The following is a 26,713-nucleotide window of genomic DNA, read 5'->3' as shown; positions in this document are numbered from 1 at the left end:
AATTCTGAAAGAAGAGCCGTGAGCGGCTCCATTACAGATTGATTAAAAAAACAGTTCATGGGAAAAGGTTGGCCTCAAACCAGGCTGTGGGTTAAAGGGTCAATATCTCCAAAAAAGTAAGCCAACCCTCCCTTACGCTCTTGAGACGGTATGCTCAGGCCAGAGGCTCATTGGGATGCCTCAACGAAGTGAGTCCACAGACACGCCAATGGTTATTGGTTGAACTTGGAGAGAAGTTGTGCTCTTTGGAGCCGTCGGACCCATTGACAGATGTACCCTGTTGAGACCCAACATGGAGACGCCTGAAGCTTCAAATTCAACCTGGAGCCTACCACTCACGCCTAAATACTTGGTCGTCTCAGAAGCATGGCAGCTATATCTGAAAGGAAGATCAGATGCGGTACCAAGTACTCAGATGTGTTTGCTGTCCCGTGGATGATACCAACACCTCTCACACTGGAGATGGATATAGGTGGTCACCTGGAAGGCAAGGTGTTCTTGCCCTGCACGAGCTCAGCGTTAAACAGACACAGCTTTATTGCTTCGACGGAGGGGAAGGGGGGAGTCCTGAGAAGACGAATCCGACACCAGCTTTCCAGATTTATTTATTTGCCCTTGAAAAGAGACAAGGCTCTGCCATAACATTAAGGTACTGCAGTCATGAATGAGGTCGTCTTCTGCCAGAGCTCAGGGTCGCCCTCCTTCACCTTCACATTAAAAGTGAAGGTACCGAATGGAGGACAAGATTTTTTTTTTTTTTTTATGAACTCATAATTGCTTTCCATTGACAAAAAAACAGCACAAAACTGGAACACTCAATATTTAGATTGATAAAATCGATCATTCCTCTGGGGAAATGGACGGAAAGGTAATAAATGACAGCAGCGAAGCACATGTTGGGCTCGTACAGGCAAGAAAGGCCACCTGCTGGCATCTGAACCACTAAAGGCCAGGCAGGTCTGTTGCAACATCTGCAATATTTATTTCTTTTTATCTTGATCTATTTCTTTTATCTTTCAAGTGTTCCAACATTAAATTGTTCACATCTTTTTTTTTATTTTGTTCAGCGTCCATTCCCTTAGCAAGGAATTTGCCTTGCGACTCTGGTATGTAAAGACGGATGAGTCCGACAAATCAGAAGTTATCTTTAATGGGGAAAATGATTTGCAGCATTCAATGTCAAAAAAATGGAATAAAGCAATGTTTTGGATGTTTTTCATGTGTTTCTATCGAACAAAAAAAACATACAGCGATCCAATTGAGATGATGCGCGCTTTGTTATTTGTGTTTGTTGTATCATCAACAGATGTTTGAGAGGCCCACCAGGGAATATATGAGATCAGATATACAAAGACTGGACACTCAAATCATCCTGACTTGCGCAAACACAACAGCGGAGAACATTTGTTGACCCTCCTAAAAGTCCCGGTCAGATACTGCCGATGAAGGACGGTCCCCATAGGGCGTCTCGAATATGGACGCTCTGCACGAGCGCCGTTTTCAGATGGTGATCTTACTGGCGATAAATGAACAAGAAGCCCACCTGCTGCAAACTGCAACTAATTGAAATATGTTAAAAAAAATTGCAGTCTGGAAACATGGGTAGACAAATTGACACATGGTGAGCAACTAGCTTAGAAAAAAAAACAAACTCAAAGATGATCTATAAATGCCCTTAAATTAGTTGCATAAAAATTTTGGTCATTTGTGATCAAGTGTGGTCGACTTGGAGTTACATTGTGCCATTTCTGTGTTCCCTTTATTTTTTTGGAGTTGTATAGAGACAATTAGAAAAAGCATGACATCCACAAATAAATAGACTGCAGAGAGAACAACAACATCAAGGATAAGAATGGAGAGAATGGAAAAAAAAAAAGACAGTAAGGATGAAAATAGACAACCAAGACTGAAAATAGCAATGACAAAATGACAAAAATAGGCAGGATGCGAGTGGATTGAGGCCAACGAGGATAAAAAAGACAAGAGTGAGGGGATGATATGTGAAAGGGCGAGGTTGTGTAGCTTTACGTCAAAATGCAAGACAAACGAAGCCACCCCCAAAGTAAGTTGGACCCTGACCCGTATGCCAAAGAATGTTAGCCTCCCTGCGGTCAGGCCTCTGAGATCTACAAGACCTTTTGCAACCAAAAATGGTTTACACAAGGGTTAGATATAAACATCTGAGATACATCTGTTTATCAGGAGTCTCCAACGCAGACGTGCTCGGCCTCCGGCCTTGTTTTTCCTGGTTCTCTTGTTCCTTGAGTTTCCCCGCCCCTGCAGATTGGGGATACTTTCAGCAGGTGTGCTGCTGCACACCTGTTTCCTGTCTCTCGTCTGAAACTCTCTGCTTTCCCAATGTTCAGGGTCAGTTCCAGGTCGCACCTTGTGTTTCCTCCCCTCTGACATCTTACGCTACCGTTTTGATACCCGACCGGGGTTACGTTGCCGACGTCCGTCCAGTTCCTGACCCCACCTGCTCCCTGTGGCTGAGCTGATCCACATCGAGGTTCCTCAGCTGAATGGATAATCCATGACACCCACAAAGGAGGATCTGTCCATCAGCAAGGTACCGATTATCAGATGATTGGAATGACTGCACTTCTAGGTTTTCATCATCTTGAAGGTTGTTAATTTTTTCCCTGGACATCTTAGTTGTTCGGGGTGGTACGGGTCAATGTCACCCTAAGCCGGTCCCAAGCCTGGATAAATGCAGAGGGTTGCGTCAGGAAGGGTATCTAGCATAAAACTTTTGCTAAAACCAAACATGGGAATCAAACACAATAACTAGATCATGAAGGCATTGAAGAGGATGAAGAGTGGTAAGGCAGTGGCTCCTGATGAAGGAGGTGTGGAAGTGTCTAGGAGAGGCAGTGGTGGAGTCTCTGACTCGATTATTCAGCAGAATGTTAGAGAGTAAGAAGGTGCCTGAAGAATGGAGACAAAGTGTGATTGTGCCCGTTTTTAAGGAATAAAGGGGATGTGCAGAATTGCTGCAACTATAAAGGGATAAAGTTGATAAGCCATAAAATGAAGGTATGGGAAAGAGTAGTGGAAACATTTGTGAACAAAAGTGCAGCTTCATGCCTAGACAGAGTACTGCAGATGCAGTATTTGCTTTGAGAATGCTAATAGAGAAGTACAGAGAAGGTCAGAGGAGCTGCATTGTGTCTTTGTAGACCTTGAAAAAGCGTATGACAGGGTGCCAAGAGAGAAGCTCTAGTATTGTATGAGGAAGTCTGGAGTGGCAGATATTTTAAACTGGTGCAGGACATGTATGCTTATCATCAAGATAAAGTTTAAACAAAAAAAAAAGGTGGTGCAGGACATGTATGCTTGCTGTAGACAGTGGTACGGTGTGCTGCAGACAGGAATCTCCATGGACCATTATTTTTTCAGATGATATTGTGATCTGTAGTGAGAGCAGAAAACAGGTTGAGGAGAATCTAGAGAGGTAAAGGTATGCTCTGGAAAGGAGAGGAATGAAAGTTAGTCGCAGCAAGACAGAATATATGTGTGTGAATGAGAGGAACTCGGGTGGAACGGTGAGGCAACAGGGAGTGGAGATCAAGAAGCTGGAGGATTTCAGGTACTTAGGGTCAACAGTCCAGAGTGTAGGAGAGTGTGGAAAAGAGGTGAAGAGACAGTCCAAGCAGGTTGGAATGGGTGGAGAAAAGTGTCAGGGGTACCAAGAGATAGAAGAACATCAGCCAGAAGGAAAGGAAAGGTGTACAAGACAGTGGTGAGACCAGCGATGATGTTTGGACTAGAAACAGTAACAATGACCAGAAGACAATGACCGCAGAACTAGAGGTTGCAGAGATGAGGATGCTAAGGTTCTCTTTGGGAGTGACCCAGTGTTAGATGTTTTGGAGAGAAGGTCAGAGAAGCCAGACTGAGATGGTTGGGTCATGGACAGAGGAGGGATAGAGAATATATTGGTAGACGGATGCTGGAATTGGAGCTGCCAGGCAGGAGGTCTGGAGGAAGACCAAAGAGAAGATTTATGGACGTAGTGAGAGAAGATATGAAGGTAGTTGGTGTGAGAGAGGAGGATCCAGAGAATAGGGTTAGATGGAGAACGTTGACTCGCTGTGGCGACACCTGAAGGGAAAAGCCCAAAGGAGAAGAAGATTTCTCTTGTTCAATTCAGTCTTCTTCATCTCAAGACACTTTTAAAGATGAGCTGAGAACCCAAGGTGGTGTTTTAGATTTCGGCAGTGATTGTTTTTATGAAATTTGTGCATTTTTGCAAGCAGTTTTACAGTTTTGAACCAGAAATCCTGTACGCCTTATCAAAATGTACAGTTGCGATCGTAATTCATGGTCTTAAATCCGCATTTTCAGACACAACGCATTGGTTTTTGACTACTTTTTATCCGAACAAGTGTTTGCTACCAGCGAGACGCATTTGCTGATCACCTTTTATACAAGGTGTACAAGGACGAACTGCACAACTCGGTCCACAGTTAGACTCCATCAGGTCTTGAGTTTGTTAAATCCCATCTGCGTATGTCTTGCATCTCCAAACTCCAGATTTCGAGTTGGTCGCTGTTTCTTGTCAGACATCGACTGGACGCCTGGCTTCTTGTCAGTTGGACTGTATGCACCTTTGTTGGGTCCTGATCATGTAATCCATAGCATCCCATTTTATATACCCAATTTTCCGCGGCCACTAAATTTTAAAAGGGAAAAAAAATGTTTTACGTCTATCAGCTGCACCGGATTATAAGCTGCACAAAAATTTGGGGAATATTTGTTTATTTCAACACCTTAATTGACTGTGAAACGGCTGATCGGACAAAACAGAAAAGTCTCCGATGGCTTTATTTATCCTCCTGCGGACAGTTTTTGTGAAATGATTTCTCGCCGCTGGTCATCCAAGCCTCCCGCTCGCCTCGGAGTAACGCTTCAAATGCCCGATTCGCGCTGATGTCGAGCGGCTGCAAAAACTGAATCCGGTAAATCTCAGCTGGAATTGAGTTGGAATCAGTTCTTCACGCTGCCGTTTCCTTCCCGGACAGACGGATCCATCGCTTTCGACTTAAAAAGTTGCATTTCTCCGCGCCTTCCACGATGCTTTCCATTTTTTGCGTCCAACGCGCCAAAAACTAGCGTCTTTGCGTCGACCTCTTGCACCCGTCTTGTTTTCGCGCAGAAAAATCCACAGATTAGCCGCATCGTAGAAGCTGTAGGGAAATAGTGGCTTTTAGTCTAGAAAATACCGTACGTGCATTTAAATTAATCGTTTAAGCTGCGATATGATGTTCTACTCAAGGACACGTGGAACGAAGTTAGTCATAATGAATATCTTGACGCTTTCCTCTTGGAAATGAACGCACATTTATTATCCCTTGCTTTTTGTGAAGAAATTAAACCGGTTAACTACATGCGCATCTTTGTGCAGGCGCCAACTGCTACCGAGGCTATTTATCATATTTTATGGAACAGCGCTACATGCAGGAGGAGCTCTGAAATAATACTGCAGTATTTTAACGGTGATGAAGAATCGGTGGAGCCTTTTTTTTCGCGAGCAGATGGTTGAGGAATTAGCAGAAGCAGCTGAAGATGTTGGAGGTTTGCAGAGAAGTGAAGATCAGGCGAGGATGACGAGCGGAGAATAACTGAAACTGAAGGAAAAAGTGCTTTTGAGCAGTTCATTGGAGAAAGACTGTGTGTGTGTGTGTGTGTGTGTGTGTGTGTGTGTGTGTTCGGTGTCCAAAAATCAGCATTTAATAGAAAACGTGGGAAATGCAGAGCCGTGACCCTGAAGTTTCTTTTACAGGGAGCAGCAACCCTGCACTTTTCAGGTTATTTATGAAATGTTTCTGCCAATGATGTGACTTTTAAACATACAAAAAATATTTTAAAATTCTTTGACAATCCTGCAAGCAAGGTGTCGCGCAACGACTCCAGCGGGAGATTTGCTAATTGTTCAATTTGTTTTTTATATCTGCAAACATCTTGCTTCATTCTAAGACAGAATTCCAAATTGCATATGCATATATATGTATATATATATATATATGTCTCAAATTGCACAAAAAAATAAAGGGCACACTAATATTACAGCGGCGTAACAGTTTTAAGTGTCGATAAATATGAATATAAATTTACTGCTTCAAAAAATAAAGGGATAGCACACTAAAATAACACATCCTAGATGTGAATGAATTAAACATTCTTGTTGTTCTTGACATCGTTGAATGTGCTGACAATAAATTGATCAGTGGAAATCCAATGGATGAACCCATGGAGGTCTGGATTTGGAGTCTCACTCCAAATAAAAGTGTAAAAACACACTCCAGGCTGATCCAATGTTGATGTAATGTTCTTAAAAACAGACAACAGAGGAAATTCAATCAAACACAATGACTGCCGGGGCAAAAGTTTTTCTGAAACGCATTTTTTTTCTTTTGTTGTTTTCTTAATCACAATTTTTTTTTTTTTTTTTTTTTTGGTTTTCACCACAAAAAAATTTGTTTACTTTTTTTTGTATTGATTGACCTGGACTGGAACTTAAGATACTGTCGTAAATCAAAAAAAAAAAAAAAAAAAATCTGATTAATCCTACTTTAAATATTTTACACAGAATCTGCTAGATGCACGTATGATTTATTGAATATACAATATAAATCTCTCACAGAGAGAAGACCGGATTCTGACCCGAGGCCTTTCTCTGTGACGTCTGCACTCGTGGTGTTTTTGCATTCAAACGCCTTAAATTACATATAAAGTTAACACCGCCTTTACTGGATTTTTGCATAAAGACGCTTCGCTTACTGTTTCTTTTACTGCATCGCTCCAACACTTAGGGTCACCCCAAAGGGTAGAAAGGTGGTTCCCATAACCAGGATTTATGTAAACACAAGGCGTAAATGAGTGACCCAGAAGAGCTGGCCGAGGCCCCGACTCTGCAGGAGAAACACAAAGATGATGAATCAACAATACTAAAGTCAATCCTGCACTTTTTTTTTTTAAATCTCTAGTTTTTTATATCAAAACTCTGTCTTTTTTTTCTCACTCATACAATAATCATTATTTAACTCATTTCTAATTGATTGGTAAAACGTAAGGGTATGGGATTGCAATGTAAGCGACCAAAAAATAGTTTTTATGGTCTATTTACCTATGAAAGCTTCATATCTTATTGGAATAATATGCTCATTATTTATTGTTTTGTTTTTTTACTGTTTTAAATTCTTTTGAATCTTTAAAATCTGAGCTATTCGAAAAAAAGATATTCATATTCAGGGAAACAATTTTATAAAACGCAGAAATGGACAAAAAGGTAGTTTGTTTTTTTTTGTTTGTTTTCTTTTTTTCTATTTTTTTTTTTTCTTGTAGACCTCCCTGAGCGCAGGACTCAATGCAACACACCCACTCTGCGTGTGTATGTGTGTGTGTCTATGGCTGTGTGTGTGTGTGTGTGTGTGTGTGTGTGTGGGAGGAGGCTCCCGTGGGCCGGCCGTGGGGTGGGTCGATCCCCGGGTCCTCCGACACCCTCCGGGCCCCCCGAACGTACTTGAGGTTTAGCGTGAAGACCCTCCACCGCCACCCACGCCCACTCCCACGCCAACCCCCCCACTTGACGTCACTTCTGGAGGCAGTGCCGCCGCCGCCGCCGCCGCCGCCGCCGTCTCACCTCCAGCGGATAAACTTTCCTGGAGTTCTCCGGCTGCGGACCGAGGCGGAGAGAGAGAGAGCTGACCCACGCACGACCGCCAAGCCCCCACGTCCACACGGCTGAGCCTCTTTTTAATTTTTAAACTTTATTTATTCCACTTGATAACCCGCCTCCTCTTCCTCCCCACGTCCGGCTGTCCCCTCTCAGGCTCGGAGGTCCGCGTCCACGGGAATATGCTCAGGAATATAAAACAGTTTTCCTAGAGAAAGAAAGAAAAAAAAAAGGAGTTTTTCCCCCCAAATTGACTTAAAAGTTGTTTTTTTTTTCCTTTCCCTTCCCGCTCGGAAATGGCCCGGATCAGCTGGGGCCTCTTGCTTCCCCTCGGCTTCTTGCTGTGCGCGTCCGCGGAGGTTCTGCCGCGGAGCCTCGGCGGCTTCAGGCGGCTCTACGTGCTCCAGCCGGGCCCGGGGCCGGGGCTCCAGCCCGCCCCCGGGCCCCGGCCCGCGCCCGCCCCGGCCGCCGGCCCCCTCTCGGCGGGGCAGCCGCGCGGCTTCGCCGGGAGCTCGGTCCGGAGCCGGAGGATGGGGAGCCAGCAGGCGGTGCCGGGACCGGAGCAGCTCGTCAAGCTGTCCGGGTAAGAGACCCGCACCGGTCGGGGGGGAAAGTAGGCCAGTGGGGGGGATGAAAAGCAAACTTTTTTTTTTTTTTTTCCAACTTCCTGTCAGCTTTTTTTTTCTTCTTCCCCCCCAAATATATACATTATTGCTTTTCAGGAAATATTTCTTTCTTTTTTTTTTAAGTCGCACTGAATGTATCCTCATGGCCAGTTGTGTTCTGACAGCAGACCTATTGACTTTATTGGAATTTTGTGTGTGTGTGTGTGTGTGTGTGTGTGTGTGTGTGTGTATGTGTGTGTGTGTGTGTGTGTGTGTGTGTGATTTCAGTGTCCAAAAAAAAAAAAAATCATCTGACAGAACCCTGAAGTTTTTACATTAATCTGCAACCCTGCACTTTGCAGGTCATTTTTCAAAACTTTTACCAATGACATAACTTTTAAACATTAAAAATTCTTTCACAATCCGGCTCGACCTCTAAGGCGTCATGAAAACAACAAATAAATTGCTCAAAATATTAGATTTTTAATCTTTTTTTTTTTTTTTTATCAGCAAACACCTCGTTTCATTCTGAGAAATAATTTCAAGTTGTAGAATTTAAGAAAGAATAATCAATAAAAGCGCAATGATAGTGTTGTCGATGTAAAGACACGGTCAACTTCGGCGGGAAAAATGTTAAAAATAAAGTAAAACTCAGCTTAAATTCATCCATTTCTTTAACCGTAGCGACCGGGAAACATCAGGGTCAACATCTTTTTCTCCAAGGTCGTCTTCGGGCTTTTTCCCGTCGGCAGCTTCGCATCGAGGCGCCGTTTTTCCGCACGTTTTCGCCGTCTTGTTACTTTTGGTTTGACGTTGCACTTTTGTGAGAGAGCTGAAGTTTGGGTGATGCACCAACTGTATGGTTCTGCCATCCTCAAGTGTGTGTGTGTGTGTGTGTGTGTGTGTGTGGGCTGCATCTACCCGTATTAAACACTAGGTGGGTCTACATGCTTTTCTGACATGTTGACCTGAAATTATTGTGCCTGGAGATTTTGGACCGACTGTTTTAATGGATCCGTGGTGATCCGGAACAATCTGGTTTTCACACGTTATTTATCCAGAATATCCGTTTTGATATCGTCATCTTCACAACAGTACCGGAAAGTCTGACGGAATAAAGTCCGATTTTTAGCTTTAGCCTCATCCAGAGTCACGTCACAGGCTGAATTCTCCAGTCGCAGATCTCCTAAACCCGGTGTCTGAGCTGCATCCTTGAGGAAACTTGTGCAGAATTTGAAGGGAAATATAAAAAAAACTCACGGCGGATGGTCGGGGAGGACGCTTTAGCCTTGTCGTTTGCCGTTTAAACGCTTCTCGTATCAGATGGATTGATTTCCACGGCACCACATGGCAGCGGAGTTGTCTTTAGGGACCCAATCTTCAAAAAGATCCTCAAAAACCCGATGATTTACCCGTGACGGCGGGCGGCCTTCCGCCTCGACCGACTGCCGTAGAAAAGAGAGGGCGCTAGCGCTAACAGCTAGCGGGAAAAGTTGAAATGATACGTGTTCATGAAGTAAATAACATCGGACGCCCGGCCAGGCCTGCGAAACCAGACAAAGATACGAGGAACCGTCGCGCTCCACCTTTCATCCGCTGTCTTTCACTGGTTAACGCGTTTAATTACAGTGTAGCGACGGCGCTAAAGGCACCACACCTTTTTAACCGTCATCTGGACAAAGACCACCTCTTTCAGCACCGATGTTTGCTTCTTTGTTCCAAAAGTCCGGGGGAGGTTTTTGCATCTGCGTTCATCCCTTGATTTTATTTTTAAAACTCGACGTAACAGTCGGAAGTCTTAAATCTAGCATTGCCGCTAAAAGTCGCTTAAATTAGCGCGCTGATAAGAGCTGCAAATTTAGCCCGTTAGCGTGTTTTTGGTAACAGAGTGTTAACATGTGGCTTCATTTTTAAAGTTAAAGCGCCCCTCAAGACGGTTCCGCCCCGGGTTGTGTCAGTGCGAGCGCCACCTGAGCGGCGGTTTTGCATGAAATTCAATTTTCAGGGATGTTGACCCACAAAATTCACGCCGCGCGCCGAGCCAGGTGTCTAGATGGCACAACTTCGGGAAGTTGTCAACTTACAAGACGGCGAGTTCGCCAACCGACCGCGAGCTTAATTAAATTCCCTCTTTCAAAAAACAACTGATAGGGCGGAAAAAAAAAATCTCCACGCCAGGAGAAATAAACAGAACGGCAGAGAGAAATCATTCGACTCAGCCTGAGAAATAAAACCCCGCTGAACAATAACCGGGCGCCGACAAGGTCAAATTCGCGCGTTGAGGTTTTTCCACCGGGAAACGTTTGGTTGCACGGCTACCCGTTGTTTCAGACGCTAACATTGCGCGGCGAAATTAAATTGAGAATCCTCGGGGTTGTTTACGTCACGGAAGACAGGAAGTTTTGGCTACTTTTTCCCCACACAAGATGTGATAAATAAGTTGTTTTCCATCGGACTGGCGGAGGTTGAGCCTTTTCCCCCGCGGCTAACGTGCGCTAATGCTAAATTAGCAGCGCGAGTAAAACATTAGACGGCGGTTTGTGACGGTATGGGATGATGTTACTCTTATTTGCAAGGTCATGGAGTGTTTTTTCGGAGAGACGCCGCTTTCCTGTTACCTGCCTGTGCACGTGCTTTTTTTTTGCAGTCGTAAAAAACCTTAATGTAATATTTCAGCAACGAGGACATTTTGCAGAGCGAAAGCAAAATAACATAAATAAAAGAACGTGACCTGCAGATTGACAGCTGTCATGACAGTGATTTGGTTGAAAAGAACGGCCGTGCTCTCGTGTTCAAAAAGGACATTTCAACTTGTAGATTGGAAACAGAATACGTCCGTCTGCAATGGCGCAAGACTCCGAACCCCAAAAGCGCCTTGCATGGCAACTGTGTGCGGAACTACAGGACCGTCTCAGGAAATTAGAATATAATGATAAAGTTACAAAAACAAAAATTTCATACATTCCGGATTCATTACGAATCCACAGAAAGATCGCAAGCCTTTTATTGTTTTAATATTGCTGATTATGGCTTACATCTTAAGAAAACTCAAAAATCTTATCTCAAAATATTAGAATATCATGAAATAGTAATTTTTTATTGCATTACAGAAGATAAAGAATTGTATCACAATATTCTAATTTTCTGAGACAGTTCTGAAGATAGTACTTCAATCTTTGTCGTTACAGTTAACAGTTAAGACAATTCATATGTCATTTTATTTCTTATTCTTCCTCCTTTCTACTATTATCTATAACTGTTATGGTTTTTACTTGAAACTCTGGCACAACAATTTCCTTCAGGATAAATAAAGTTGATCTCATCTCATCTCATATAGGTGGAGTTTATTAAGTTATCTAATGCTAGAATTTGCTGCTTGCTCTTTTTTTTGTTTTAAAGCTTTTTTTTTTTTAATTATTTTTAATAACTTTTTTTTTCTCCCCTAGAAATGAATAGATTTTTTTCCTCTCCCCTAGAAATTAATAGAATTTTTTTTTTTTTTTTTCAGGAAATTTTCAGTGCCATTATTTTTAAAAAAAAGTGCATGACCTCAAACGGCTGCCGGCCAAATACATCGGCGCATTTGTCGGTGCGCATCGCCGCGTCTTGTCTCGCGAGCATTCATTTGACATGACAGCGACTTAAAGTGCATGATTAATGGACGCGCAGGACGACGGGATCGTAGGAGCTTCTCGCCGGAGCACGACGACCCTCCCCCGGCCGCTGTGGTCGACCAAAGCAAATAAAGGCTGGATCTGTGAGGCTTCTGGTTTTTGGTGTGGAACCGACACTGTTGCCTTTTTTTTTTTTTCATTTGAAGATACGATGCAATAGCCTCCTTTTTATGGGTTTTCTCAGCAGGTCTCCTGATTAGTGTTGCCTTGAACAAAGATGTATCTGTCAATATGTTCTGTGTTACTTTTCTCCAACCAAGATAAGGCTTTTTTTTCTTTTTTTTTTTTTCACAAACCTGAAATGTGTGTTTCAGTCACACTGCAGTTTTATCACAATATGTGAAGATGCCAGGCAGTATGTTGACATATCGTGCAGTATATCTGCATAAATTCTGCATAAATCTTATTTTAGGAGTCATAGCATTAGTCGGCATGACGCGATATGGGCCGGTGGGGAAATTTCATTTAGTATCACGAGGGGATGAAATGTCATTGTTTTTTGCGCAACATACAGTACGTCAAATATTGATATAGCAGCAAAGTTTTATGAAAGTGAGTGACCTGTGGAGTTAAAGAAGTGCAAAAAGTGTTTTGTATAATGTAATGGAAATGGTGTGCAGTTAAGAGTGCAGAGACGTATATATATCTCGAAATTTGCAGCAGATTTTATTTAACGCACTTATGACAAATAGGGTTAAGTGTCCAGATTAATCCCGCGTAGCTAAATATTAGCATGGTATGGCCAAGCTAAAGGTTAATTTGCATATTAGACCCATGAGACATGTGATTAATCCTGAGATTAATCTCTTGGATTAACCTCGCTGGATTTACAGAAACTCTCAGCAACCTCCTGTGACAGTTTATTTACAAAACTCTCCACTTTTGGGGGGAATTTGGATTCTGTGTCCACTTTAAGACGCTCTGTTTTGGTCTAGATTTGGCTGTGGAAGTCAAGGCTTCCAACGCCCCCATGCAGGATTGGTATTTTAATTCTAATTTGTTACGATCATCAAATTCCAAGTAGAAATGAATTTTTCAATGCACCTTTTTTTATTTACATTTTTTCTTTAAATATATTTCATCAAGTTCATTTTCTAAGCTGTCACAGAAAATCAAAAATGAGCATAAAAAGTACAAGCAAAAAAAAAAATTAAAAAAAATCCACAATCAAACACTTAAAATGATCACCTAACTTTTTACTTTTTACACCTTCAGTGATAATTAAAGAATCATAATATTGGTGATGAAAGTGTTGAAATACTAGATGTAATAGGTGTGTTTGTTTGTAAATCCTTCCAAACGGAAGTTGTAAAACAAATGTGCGAGCTGCGGATTCGCTTCGCGCGGCTAAAAACAACAACAACAACTCGAATGTCAGAAAGTTCCTGCCTGTCTGGTCTTGTTTTAATACCAAAAAGGCCAAACCGCATTGAGGGAACCATGTTTGTGATTAAAAACCCCGTCAGACGTCTTCCTGCCCGAATCTGTTACGAGGCAGCACTCGGTTGACGTCACAAGGTGTTTTTTTTTTTTGTATTTATTTCTTCATAGACGACAATTAAAAGTAGGGATACGTGGCAGCTGTTGTCTTGTGATGCGTTATTTTTATTTTATTTTTTTTTACTTGTTATTTGTATCTCCGCAGGGTGAACGTCTGCGGAGGCCAGTGCTGCCACGGATGGAGCAAAGCTCAGGGATCGCAGCGCTGCACGACCCGTAAGTTTCACCGCAAACCTCCCGCGACGTGCTAGTAAAAGTAGCATCGCACACCTGACGTCTGCTTTTTATTTAATAACGTTTTTAAAATCACGCCCCTCTCTTGCATTTTATCAGGCCCACCAAACTTTATTTTGAATATTTTTATATTATATTATATATTGTGTATATATATATTATATTATTATATTTTATATTATATTTAATGTTGTATAATACACTTTAAGTATTTTCAATCAATATTAAATTTAGGATCTCCTTATTTGTTGTGGATGAGTCCATACAAAATAATGTTGGTACATTTAGATGTTCATTAATGGTTTCAAGACAAAAAATCTAAATGTTTAAGTTGCAATTTTTTTGGTTCAATTTATATGATACCTAGTTGGCCCGTGCATAAAAATTAAATAAGAAATGTGGCCCAACTGCGGTCAAGAACTGCCAGGAATTAGAAATAGAAACATTTCTTACAACACCGCTGAGGTCGAGGGCTCTTGACAACTCTAATTGGATTTTTTAATGCGTATTTAGCCAATAACAAGCTAATATTTAAAAATTTTTTTTTTTTTTTTTGTAAATAAAAAATACCACTTTCTTTTAAATGAAAAAAAAAAAAAAGGCATTTTCAGCCGCTTGAGATTTTAAATAGGAGAAAGAGTAATGGGCGTATTGGACTCGGAGTGAAATGTAAGTAAACAGCAGGCGGTTAAGTGTGTGCACTCGGAGGCCCTTGAGTTCTCCTGTTGTTTGCCTGCTCACAAATGGTGATTTCACCACGATGAGGTCAGGGAAGGAGTTTATCCGGTCGCTCACGAAAAGGCAACGACCGTCTGGACAAACAGAATGAGGATTTCATTGAAGAAATCATCACCGGAGCCGGGATTCCTATGAGAGTATCTCCCCTCCACGCTCAGCGCTGGGGTTTTCGTGGCAAATATATCGGGATTAGCTTTGGGTGCGATCCAATCGCAGGGTCGCGGTTAAGTCGGTGCATGTAATTCTAAATTTGAGCGTAGAGGTACGAGTATGCCAGGAATTGACATAGGAATGAAAGTTAGTCGCAGCGAGACAGAATATATGTGTGTGAATGAGAGGAACTCGGGTGGAACGGTGAGGCTACAGGGAGCGGAGATCAAGAAGCTGGAGGATCTCAGGTACTTAGGGTCAACAGTCCAGAGCGTAGGAGAGTGTGGAAAAGAGGTGAAGAGACGGTCCAAGCAGGTTGGAATGGGTGGAGAAAAGTGTCAGGGGTACCAAGAGATAGAAGACTTTCAGCCAGAATAAAAGGAAAGGTGTACAAGACAGTGGTGAGACCAGCGATGATGTTTGGACTAGAAACTGTTCCAATGACCAAAAGACAGCAGGCAGAACTAGAGGTTGCAGAGATGAAGATGTTGAGGTTCTTTGGGAGTGACCAGGATGGAGAGGATCAGGAATGAGTCCATCAGAGGAACGGGACATGTTAGATGTTTTGGAGAGAAGGTCAGAGAAGCCAGACTGAGATGGTTGGGTCATGGACAGAGGAGGGATAGAGAATATATTGGTAGACGGATGCTGGAATTGGAGCTGCCAGGCAAGAGGTCTGGAGGAAGACCAAAGAGAAGATTTATGGACGTAGCGAGAGAAGATATGAAGGTAGTTGGTGTGAGAGAGGAGGATCCAGAGAATAGGGTTAGATGGAGAACGTTGACTCGCTGTGGCGACACCTGAAGGGAAAAGCCAAAAGAAGAAGAAGAAGGTACGAGTATGTCAGGGAAGATAAGTGTAACGTTTGACTCCTTATGGTTTCCATGCGATCCCTTTCGATTTGGCCCCTTTGCTAGCAAAGTCTTTTCCCTCCAGCGGTCGCCACAACCGATCGTCCGCCTCCGTCGGACTCTCTTCTCTCACCCTTCACATCCTCCAGTCCTCCTCCCTGGAAGGTCCAACCTCAGCATCCTTCTGCCCAGATCTTCACCATCCCTCCTCCGGACACGTCCAAACCATCTCGGTCTGACTTTATCTCCACTGCGCTGACCCACTGATGGATTCCTGAGCCTATCCGACTTCTGGTGTCCAAAGAGAACCTCAACATCTTCCTCTCTATCGCCTCCAGCTTTTCCACCCAACTCTCCTCCTAATCTTTTTCAGATTCACGGTTCTCCACCTTCTCCAACTTGCTTGAATGTGTTTCTTCTCCACACTCTCCAGTGCTCTGAACTGGTGACCCCAAGCACTTAAAGTCCTCCATCTTCTTTATCTTCACTTCCTGTAGCCTCGAGGTTCCCCTTCGTTCCCATCCCTCTTCCCCTTCTCCACCCGGCCTCTTTGCGGATTGCAAATGTTCTTATTGTTGGATGCGCGTCGGTTTCTATGCTAGCAAAGAGGCTTTGTAGAGTTGTCAGTTTTGTTACCTCAACGGTAAAACTGCAAATCCAGGTTTTGGCAAGTACTTTTTGTGTCAAGTTGCATGCCTTGCTCCTCCCTTCCCCTTTACTTGTGAGGCCCACTTTCCTTCCTCTGGAAAGTCAGCATCTAGCATCATTTACAATTTCATGTATCTGAGAAGGACCTGGTCAAAACGGCCCGGAAAAGAGGGCCGAAGCCCTAAGTCACTAAGAGTGCGTTCACTTTTCCCTCACTAATCCTGGCACCCCTGACTCACAAACCCATGGGAGATACAGAGGAAAGATTACCGATGTGAGGCGTTAGCGGCTCTGTAGGGACTCCCGACGGAACATGTATCCGCAAAATTGTTCCCTGCACAGATCATCTCGGTGATGCATTCCCGTTTTTTTCCGCATGTGTTTCCTCTCTCCGAGTCCTGCACATGAACCTTCTCCGGTGTTTGTGTCCAAATCTCAAGTCGCTATGATGCGACTCATTCAAGTAAACCCGTCGGGCTGAATGAACGATAACTCTGTGCATGTTTGTCAAGAGCTACAAACATTGTGTGCTTCCAGTATGTTTATCATAAAGATAAAGTTTATAAAAATAAAAAAAAAAGGTGGTGTAGGACATGTATCTTGCTCAACATCTTCATCTCTGCAACCTCTAGTTTTGCCTGCTGCCTTTTACAATGACCAAAAGACAGCAGGCAGAACTAGAGGTTGCAGAGATGAAGATGTTGAGGTTCTCTTTGGGAGTGACCAGGATGGAGAGGATCAGGAACGAGTCTATCAGAGGAACGGCACATGTTAGATGTTTTGGAGAGAAGGTCAGAGAAGCCAGACTGAGATGGTTGGGTCATGGACAGAGGAGGGATAGAGAATATATTGGTAGACGGATGCTGGAATTGGAGCTGCCAGGTAAGAGGTCTGGAGGAAGACCAAAGAGAAGATTTATGGACCTAGTGAGAGAGGATATGAAGGTAGTTGGTGTGAGAGAGGAGGATCCAGAGAATAGGGTGAGATGGAGAAAGTTGATTCGCTGTGGCGACACCTGAAGGGAAAAGCCGAAAGAAGAAGAAGAAGAAGGTGCAGGACATGTATGCTCGCTGTAGACAGTGGTGAGGTGTGCTGTAGGGGTAACAGAGAAGTTCCAGGTGGAGTTGAGGCTTCATCAGGGATCAGCTCTGAGCCTCTTCTTGTTTGGTGATGGACAAAATCCTGCTGAAGATCATTTTGAGACCCAAAATTGCCCAGATGTTTGAAAGAGAGTGAATAGTTGTATACCCCGATATGTTGCCCTGCAATCTACTGGCGGGCTGTGCAGTAGAGATCATGAACTTTTATGCCACCTGGCTCAAGGTGGACAAAGGCTACTGGTAAACGTTGACATATAAGGAATGAAATGTCGGGCAAATTACAAGACAAATTCACAGTTTTGATTTATTCTGTTTTTAATTACAGGGCGTGTGTGCGCGATCCTTTAGGTTTTTAAGGGGAAAACGCATGGAACGACTCGGATAAACAAACCGTACGCGTTCGGTAATTGAGCTGACGGAGCTCTAATTCTAAAAGATGCATGGAGCCAAGTCGAAGCTAATCTAGGTCAGGTTTGGAGAACGGTGTCGCCTGTCAGAGGTGGAGGATTTATGACGGCAAAGCCGGATAGTCACCGCGAGGCCTAATGATAGGTCAAAACATCATCTAACAAGAATAGGCCTTCCATAAGAATGCTCAGCCAGGCATAGGCTCATGTAACCCGACCTGGACTGGCTGTCAGCTGTACCAGACATCATAAGCAATTGCAGGGGTCTGAGCTTGACATGAAAACTACCTACGAAAATGAGTCTCCTTGTCACTTTCGTTCAAATATTGATTTATGTTTTGGCAATTTCGGTCTCTCCATAATTATCCCACACATGAATTCACAAGGGATGACGACCTAAAAATTGATCCCTTCTGAGAAATCATTCAACCTGCCTGCGGCGAAGCTTTTCCGTGCTGCCAACTTTTCAGGAGCCCGATTCTTTGAAATCTCAAGGCTCAGACCGCGGGGGTTTCAAGCACATATACATTTTGCTTTTATTCTCGCAGACAGTTCATATTAATCCCGCAAATACAACAGATCAGATATGTGGCGACAAGCGTTTCATGAATGAAACCTAGTGTCTAGACTACTTTTTCTTTTTTTTTTTTTCTTAACTGGTGCCTCCGCGGAGTCATGAAAGGCCTGTTATTACGGCGTCCGACTGGAAGGCGCACGTGTCTCCGGGAAAAAAAGCAACAGACTCGAAATGGATTATACATCTCGGCGCAGACCCGTCGCCAGATCCTTTTCTTATTCGCGTCGTCTTGCCAACGTGTTATTTAATAAAGTAAACAACCTCCGGTAATGTGCCCATCTGTTGGGAGACTGGAGAGGGAAACCCTCCCTGGTGTTTTTGTGTTCAGGCAACCTTTCTGCAACTCCGAGCCTTAAATGATACGAGCGCTTCAGCTCCACGAGCGTCATTTACAATTTCGCAACTCCGACTACTAGCCGAACTAGCCGTAGCATGTAGCGTACTCTTGCTAATCTGGCAAAACGGACACCGAGTACCGGTTTAATTTCAGGAAGATATTCTACTCGCTTTGCGCCATCGGAGGAAACCGTCTCTCGGTCTTGATAATATTTGCTTCTTAGATTTCTTTTTTTTTTTTTTTTTTTTAAGTGCCTTTTCTTCACGTTGGGTTTTCTACAAACCGACAACCTGTTTTCGTCAATCAAATTGTCGCTTTATTACAATACAAGGAATATTCAAATAGTGAAAGATTTGCAAAAGTGAACCGGCATCTTGGATATTTACATATGAAAACTTCTATAATCAAAATATTTGATGGATTTCCGGTTTAATTCTTCCAGAACAACCTTTTTTTTTCTTTTTTCTTTTTAATCTACGGGTAACTTTTGCCACATTGGATGTTGTCAAACACATCATTTGCTTCAACCATCGTGCCCGCCCCCCACGGTTGTCATGGTAACACTACATCAACAGATACAGCGTCCTTTGTCTGGTCCCTAGCTTTTTTTTTGTTTGTTTTTTTAATTTTTTTTATCGAGATACAACAAAACTTGGCCAGGCATTCATAGGTATCGTGCAACGGGGGCGCTTGAAATTATTCATTTTGCATAATATATTACATTACAGTCAATTGACAGACGCTTTTATCCAAAAAGTGCCATTCAGTCAACGAAGATCCGAAGATTCGATGCGCGCGACGCGCTAAGATCACCGGACATTGACGTTTAGCGGAGAATCAAGATGGACGTCGGGTTAAGATTCGGACTTTGCAAATATTCTGCTCCCGTTTGCAACTCAATAAGGTTCATCGTGAGTCCAACGTGTCGTGAAATAGCAGAATATTTGTCAGGAATGAAATCCTTTGGAGCGCGTCCTGCAGGAGCCTGTATCAGCTAATTGTTTGAGAACAAATGGGTGAAAGGAATTCTCTTGTTTCTACACGTTCAGGAAACTATATGCAAATAATGTGGCCGATGATTAAAAAGAGCTGCTCCCTCCAGTTTGAGCGGCGGTGTTGATGCTAATATAGCGAACCGTTTTTAAATAAGTGTAAAATGCGATCAGAGGAGCCCAGGAAAAAAGGGATTGTCGTTCTTCAACCCCCGATTTCTGAAAACCAAAGTTTCCAAATAGCTGATTTTTGAAGAAAAAAAAACAAAAGTTTAGAAATATGTTCTCTTTCCGTCGTCTCGGTTCCAGACGCTAAACATTTCGCAGACGGGCCGAGAGCGAGTTCGGGGAACGGCGTCCGCCGGGTTTATAACACGAGAAGAAAAATGAGATCACGGTTGCACAACAAAATATGGCCGGGTAATTGTTTTGTTTTGATCGTCGTCATCAACGCTGCGGGTTCGGAGTCACAATTGAAAGTAGAATACCGTCGTCCATCTGCACCGGCGACCAGGCCTCGGTATACAGTATGTAAGCAAATTGTTCATCCGCCTTCGCGCCAAAGAAAGCCGTGGCTGGAGACAGTGTTTTCTTGATGGAAATTCTTCAAGTTTGGCTTTAAATCCACTTGGATTCGTGGATGAACAGATCGGAGCCAGACCTCCGGAGGAGCTGGTCGAGCAGCAGCACGAGGGCAGAGGCTGGCTGCAATTAAATGTTAATTTTCCCTCTGTATTTATAAAATTTGGTACGCGTTCAATCTTTCTCTTTCTTCGACCTGATTATCGAAGCCTTTACGTGATCATGTCTATGATCACGTAAAGGCTTCCATAATCAGGTCGCCGCTTATTCAACATCCGAGAGGATCCATGAGGCAAAATCCCTGAGTGAAACATCAGTTTGCTGACATTAGTCGCTAAAAAGTAGGAACTTTTTGCAGTTTTTCAGGTGCGAGTCCAGGGGTCGGCAACCCGCATCTTCCATCTTTACACCGCGGCTCCGAGCGGCTCGGGAAAAGATAAATATTTAGGTGAAGTGTATTTCATTTGCGTTCATTCCTTTTTTTAACTTTTAGTTCTAAGTTGGAAGATTATTGTGATCTTGAAGTATTAAATGAAATTAGATTTATAATTTTTGCCGCTCAAAATAACGGCACACTGGCGGAAGCCGGTAAAGTCCTGATTTGCAGATGCTGTGCGCAGAAGTTCAGCAGCAGAAGTCCCATAAACCAGGCAAAATAAAATGAAGATATTTTGCAAATATTTATTTTTTATTGTTTACTGACACAGTGATTTTTTTTTCCCGATTTATTTTTAAAATTCAGGTCAAGGCTCCGCTACACGCTCTGAAAGCCCGAAGCTCAAAATGAGTTCATTCCATAAATAAAATTTAATTTTCTCCATAATACTTTGTGAATTTCAGAAGCAACACACTTGTTTATACAAAGTGTAAAGGTAATAAAAAGCAATATATACAGCGATACCTTTACTTTAGACGCCAAAAAGTAATTGCGTCTCCCAGTGTTTTCTTTTCCGAGGAAACCGGGTCCAAATGGCTCTTCGGGAGTTAAAGGTTGCCGACCCCTGGTTTCGGCAGTTGAGGAGCATCATTGGAACCAGGAAGCAGGGACCTCTGCTCCTGGAACCCCTTTAGCTCTTACGCTACCATTGAAACCCCTTTGACGTCGGTGATGGCTAGAACTCTTAAACCACGTCCGAGACCAGATACTTCTTGCGGGCTACGGATCGCCAATTTCAAAAGCCGTCGTCGCCGGTCAGCCGTTTTCTTGCGGCTTCCGAGAAACGAACCGACCACGAGGTCCAAGGTCTTCGCGGAAACAAACATTTTCTCGCACAATAAGTCGGGAGTTCGCTTACAGCGGTGGCTTTTCACACGAAATAAACCCATCTGATCGCCCGTGGCTGTTCTTCCAGAACATTAGCGCTCGAGCAACTTCGCTCGTCTGTTGACTTTCTCCTTGCGGTGTTTTTGGCTTTTGAGCGTTGCATTTGCGTCACGTTGGTCGAAAGCGTCCATTTGTGCCGTAGTTTGGTCCGTCAGCGGTTGGATGATGTCATCCAATCGGAGACGACGCCCCATTTGTGTTGTAAATATTGTCGGCTGAGACTTTAAGCTCCTTCCTAAACTAAATTGTCGTCTTCTAACGGCGCCTCCTCATCTGTCCGGACAAACGGATATCGTTTTTATTTGCCTCGCTTTCTCTTTTTTTTTTTTTTTTTTTTCGATCTTCTCACAGCTTCACTTCCTGTCAAGCAGCAGATCAGGTTTTTCTCAGTTTCAGGTCCAAAGAGTTGGAATGCGGTTCTTCTCTCTTGAGCTTTTTTTTTTTTTTTTTTTTTTTTTTATCGTCAAATTATGTGAAACACTTCGTAAGTTCCTCTGAGTCCATTCCTTTTTAGTTTCTTTTTTTGGCGCAAACGAGAGCACAAGGGAAATTTTTTCCATTGTTGGAAACAGATCTATAATTTTCCATTCTGAAATCCGTGATTATAAACTACTTTGTTTTCTCGCCTCGCTTCATCAATGGCGTTACATAATTTCAACACGGTCGCTTTTACGAGGTGTTTCATGAGCGTCTTTTGCTCGAGTTGTTGCTAATTGAATTAGCACGGTTTGCGTGTATAGTTGGTCGTTCAGAAGCCGCAAGTCGGACTTTTATGGATGCCGTCACCGTGCTTGCAATGGCGGAGGCGAAGCGGAGCAGAGAAAGTCTGGTTTTATTTATTTTATTTTATTTTTTTTTAAATCCTTTTCCCCAAAGTGAGACGGTGTTCTTACCAGGACCCAAATTTTACAACCATTGCAAAACGACAACGTCATGTCAGGGATGTCCAGAGGAAGCTGGTCTTTGCTGTTACATCAAGAAATACCAAAAGAGAAAAGCCATTAATCATAATTTAATACTAATAAACACTTGGATATAGACGTATTTCTATACTTGTATACTGTGCGGTGCTACTTTATGCAGTAAAATATCACAGTACCTTCAAAGCAGAGGAATGTGAAGCACATATTTATACAGCGTGGTGTGTGTGTGTGTGTGTGTGCTGGAAAAAACAAAACAAAGGGAACACTAGAATAACACATCCTGTTATTTGCCTGCAACATGCAATGATAAGATACATTTTATTTACCCCCGGAGGGGAAGTTCTTTTGTCACAGCGGCGTAACCGTTATAAACATCAATAAATATAAATAGAAATTCGCTGCTCACAAAAAATAACACATTCTAGATGTGAACGAATGAAATATTCTTGTTGTTCTTGACGTATTTGAATGTACGAACCCATGGAGGTCAGGATTTGGAGTCACACTCCGAATAAAAGTGTAAAAACACACTCCAGGCCGATCCGACGTTGATGTAATCGCCTTAAAACAAATCCAAATCAATCAGTGGACAGTTTGATTTCACACAAGTGTGACTGACTTGGAGTTCCATTATGTTATTTGAAGTTTTCCCTTTATTCTTATTTGTTGCGCCGTATATTTCACATGGCGGCGGCGGTAGTTTTGTCGCAGTAGCTCACATGTGATTCAGCGATACTCATTAGATTCAGGAGGATCAGGAGACATTCCAGCTTCTCCTCCAGACTGGATGAAGTCAAATGTCAGCCAATTATTGTGAAGTGCAGAGCAGAATGAGTCTTTGTGGATTCGGCCCAAAGTGAACACATCACGGCCGTTCTGGCAGACAAAACATCCTTATAACTATGTGGAATTGCGCCGCGTTTACTTTCTCCCGGAGAACGAAGCCAAGGTGGGAGAAATACCGATTGGACACTCATGAATTGATAATAAAATAAACTCAAGGCCCCTCTACATCTGGCTCTCGCCCAAGTCCAAAACGCCGGGGTCGGGGGACGTTTAGCGTCGGGGACGTGGGGATTCTTCCCAATTAAAGCATTTTATGACATTTTAAATACATACATGTGTTCAAAAACTCAAGGGGACATCCGAAAATGTCTTAATCGCTTCTATACAGCGATCCCTCGCTATAACCAGGTTTACTTTTCACGGTTTCGCTACTTCCTGGATTTGCATGGTGCATCGTGTTCTGCATTCTGATTGGCTAAAAAGTCACTCCGCTTCTTCTCTACCTGTGCGTCAATAACGTCGCAGTTTAATATGTACACGTACGTAAAACAGCTTGACAAGTTTACATGACGTACGTGCAAATTCTCTCGCGATTTCCAGTTTCTCTAAAACCCATAATGTTGACAAAACGCTCTGGAGCCACAAAAGCACCTTGCAGGGCCCAAAAGGCAGCAGAAGATGCTATCTATGGCAGATAGAGTTAAACTTCTGGACATGCTAAGGGAAGCTAAAAGCTATGCGGCTGTAGGTCGGCATTACGGAATGAATGAATCTTCCGTTCGTTCCGTAAAGAAGGAAGAAAAAAACATAAGGACGACAGCAGCGATAAGTTTTAATAAGGATGCAGAAAGGGTTGCGACTGTCTGCAATTTTTTTCATTTTTAATTTTCTCCCGTTTAATCCAATGACTCGGGTCGCGGTGGGCGGAGCTAATCTCCGCCATTTGAAGCCTTCTGTTCACATTGGTGATTAAAATTATTATTTGACAGTACAGTACAGAAGTTATTTGTTGAAAAACACGTTTCTAAAGTACAGTACTTTTATTTGTGAAGCAAATGATTGAGCCTGTAAAATGGTTTGTTCTTTCTTTTCAATGTATAATAGAGTATTTAATTGTATAATAATTGTAAAAAAGAAATAAAGGTTTCTACTTCCCGGGTTTCGCCTATCACAGGCTCTTTTTGGAACGTAACCCCCGCAAAAAACAAAAGTTTACTGTACTCTTCATTCTCTGCCGCGATTGGTCGATTTCACTGTTTTGCAAGCGCTCAAACATGCACACCATATCGAACAAAGCGAAAAACAAGAGTATCCTGTCTCCCCACGATGTACCGTTGCGCTACTGATCCGTGCTTTCCGTCCATTTCCCGCGTCAACGGACAGAAAGGTTGTCGAACGAGGCTCTTGCGTAGGTTATTCTCATTTTGCAGACCGGCGTGGTCCAAACGAAACAGAAAATCTCGAGGAAATTTCAGGAAATACTTCAATGTTTTACCTTTCCTACCCAATAATTCCCTTCTTTCTGTTGCCACAAGGTACCTAATGACCACTATTCGTCCGCTACTTCCAAGGTTGGAAGTACTTTGCAGGCCCAAGGCTGAGTTCACATATACTGATGGTGTGAGTTGTACCTGGAGTGCACACACGTGCACACATGAGCGTTGTTTGGACTTTGGCAACCATCAAACTGGTAGTGTAAACACATGAGTGAAATAACCCATTAGCGGAGGGGGATAGTTTATCTGCGGGGGGAAAAAAAAATCCTCAAGTTAGAAGTTTCAGGTCGTTTTCCTGCCGCCATGATTTGTGAGTAATGGTAAAAACCGCGAGATTGAAGGGAAATTTATTTAACTTTAAATGGACTTTAATAAGCAACTTGTTTTTCTGGCCGCGGCCCCGTCGGCTGGGTGGGCGTCCTCGCCGGTCCGAAGGTTGGCGTTTTGAATCTGAGCTCTTCCTGTCTGCATGTCAAAGCGTCCTTGGGCGAGACGCCGACCCCCCCGATAGCGTCCACGTGAAACACAGCGGAACCTCGACTCACAAGTTTAGCTTGTTCCGTGATCGTAACTCGTTTTGTTTGTTCTCTGAAAGGAAATCACCCCTAAAAATGTCTTAAAACGCTATGAATCCATTGAAAAACCCTTCTTTTGTTTGCGTGATATGAAAAATGTCATCCATAAAGAACAAATCTTCTTCTTTTCCCTTCTGGGTCTCCACTGTCTACAGTGAGCATACATGTCCTGCACCTTATTCTTCATCTTTCGGCTTTTCCCTTCAGGGTCTCCACAGCCAGTCAACCTTCTCCAACTAACCCTGTTCTCTGAATCCTCCTCGTTCACACCAGCTACCTTCATATCCTCTCTCACGACGTCCATCCATCTTCTCTTTGGTCCAATTCCAGCATCCGTCTCACAATATATTCGCTCTCCCTCCTCCTTCAATGACCCAACCATCTCAGTCTGGCTTCTCTGACCTTCTCTCCAAAACATCTAACTGATAGACTCATTCCTGATCCTCTCCATCCTGGTCACTCCCAAAGAGAACCTCAACATCTTCATCTCTGCAACCTCCAGCTCTGCTTCCTGTCTTCTGGTCATGGTCAGTGTTTGTAGATCATCTCACCACCGTCTCCTCCACCTTTCCTTTCCTTCTGGCTGATGTTCTTCCATCTCTTCGTACCCCTGACACTTTTCTCCACCCGTTCCAACCTGCTTGAACCCGTCTCTTCACCTCTTTTCCACACTTAAATAATACATAATAAGACAATTTTTACATTCCAGTCATTGGCAGACACATTTATCCAAAGCCACTTACAAAAAGTGCAATTCAGCCACAGAAGATCCGAAATACCAGTAGTCGGAAGTGAGAAGTGACCACTCGACCAAATAGCCGTCTCAAAATCATATCCATCCATACATTCATTTCATCGTTTGTGTTTCTGTTTGTTTGGGGGGAGTTGGATGCAAGCTAAGTGCGATCAGCAGGGTAGTGCTTGTTGAAGAGGTATGTTTTCAGCTCGCGGCGAAAGATGTGCAGCGACCCGGCTTTTCTGACCTTTTTCGGGAGTTCGTTCCACCACCGAGGAGCCGAGACGGGTTCGATCGGCGTCCGGGGGCTCCGGAAGGTGGCGGATCGGAGGGGACGGGTAGGGACATGTGGCTGGACCATATCCTGGAGGATACAAGGCGAGCACCAGGGACTTGATCTTGATGTGGGAGGCTACCGGGAGCCGGTGTAGGGACATAAGAAGGGGAGTCATGTGGAAGAATTTGGGAGGCTTGACACCAGAATGTAAGGAAATAAACCGTTTTTTACCTTGAAGATCGGACGAATACGGCGACAACGGAGGTGGACGGGTGAATTTTTTCATTTTGTGCCCGATCGCTTAACTTACAACACTTAATGCTATAAGTTTTAACCTGCACTCTATGCTAGGTTAATCGCTAAACTAAATTTAGCGATGCCGGTTCTGTCTTTTAAAATGATCAAACCGTCCCGGCCCGGCGGTGAATGACTCCCGTTGACGTTCCCGCCGTCTACCGCGCCAAATCTTGCCAAATGTGCCGTTCCTTCTCAATTACGACGGTATCTCGCCAACAAGATGTCC

The 26,713-nt window shown here is 43.3% G+C and overlaps 1 protein-coding gene across 5 annotated transcripts in view; it reads left to right on the top strand.

The window, feature by feature from the left end:
• Window positions 1-7,833: 7,833 nt before the first annotated feature.
• The window catches only part of ltbp1 (latent transforming growth factor beta binding protein 1), a 189,434-nt gene continuing 170,554 nt past the window's right edge, over window positions 7,834-26,713 (top strand). For 3 of the 5 annotated variants that reach the window (XM_086164018.1, XM_086163999.1, XM_086163991.1), the window contains exons 1-2: window positions 7,834-8,261; window positions 13,603-13,673. In XM_086164018.1, the coding sequence (XP_086020144.1) occupies window positions 7,975-8,261; window positions 13,603-13,673 (358 nt within the window). In that variant the 5' untranslated portion in view covers window positions 7,834-7,974. The remainder of the gene's footprint in view (window positions 8,262-13,602; window positions 13,674-26,713) is intronic. The other 2 variants (XM_086164026.1, XM_086164008.1) reach the window with 1 other exon arrangement.

Source organism: Fistularia commersonii, chromosome 2 (genome assembly GCF_037954325.1).
Source record: "Fistularia commersonii isolate RoL2024-O1a breed Wild chromosome 2, RoL_Fcom_v1.0, whole genome shotgun sequence".
Taxonomy (NCBI): Eukaryota; Metazoa; Chordata; class Actinopteri; order Syngnathiformes; family Fistulariidae; genus Fistularia; species Fistularia commersonii.
This window is presented reverse-complemented; position numbering and strand designations above follow the sequence as displayed.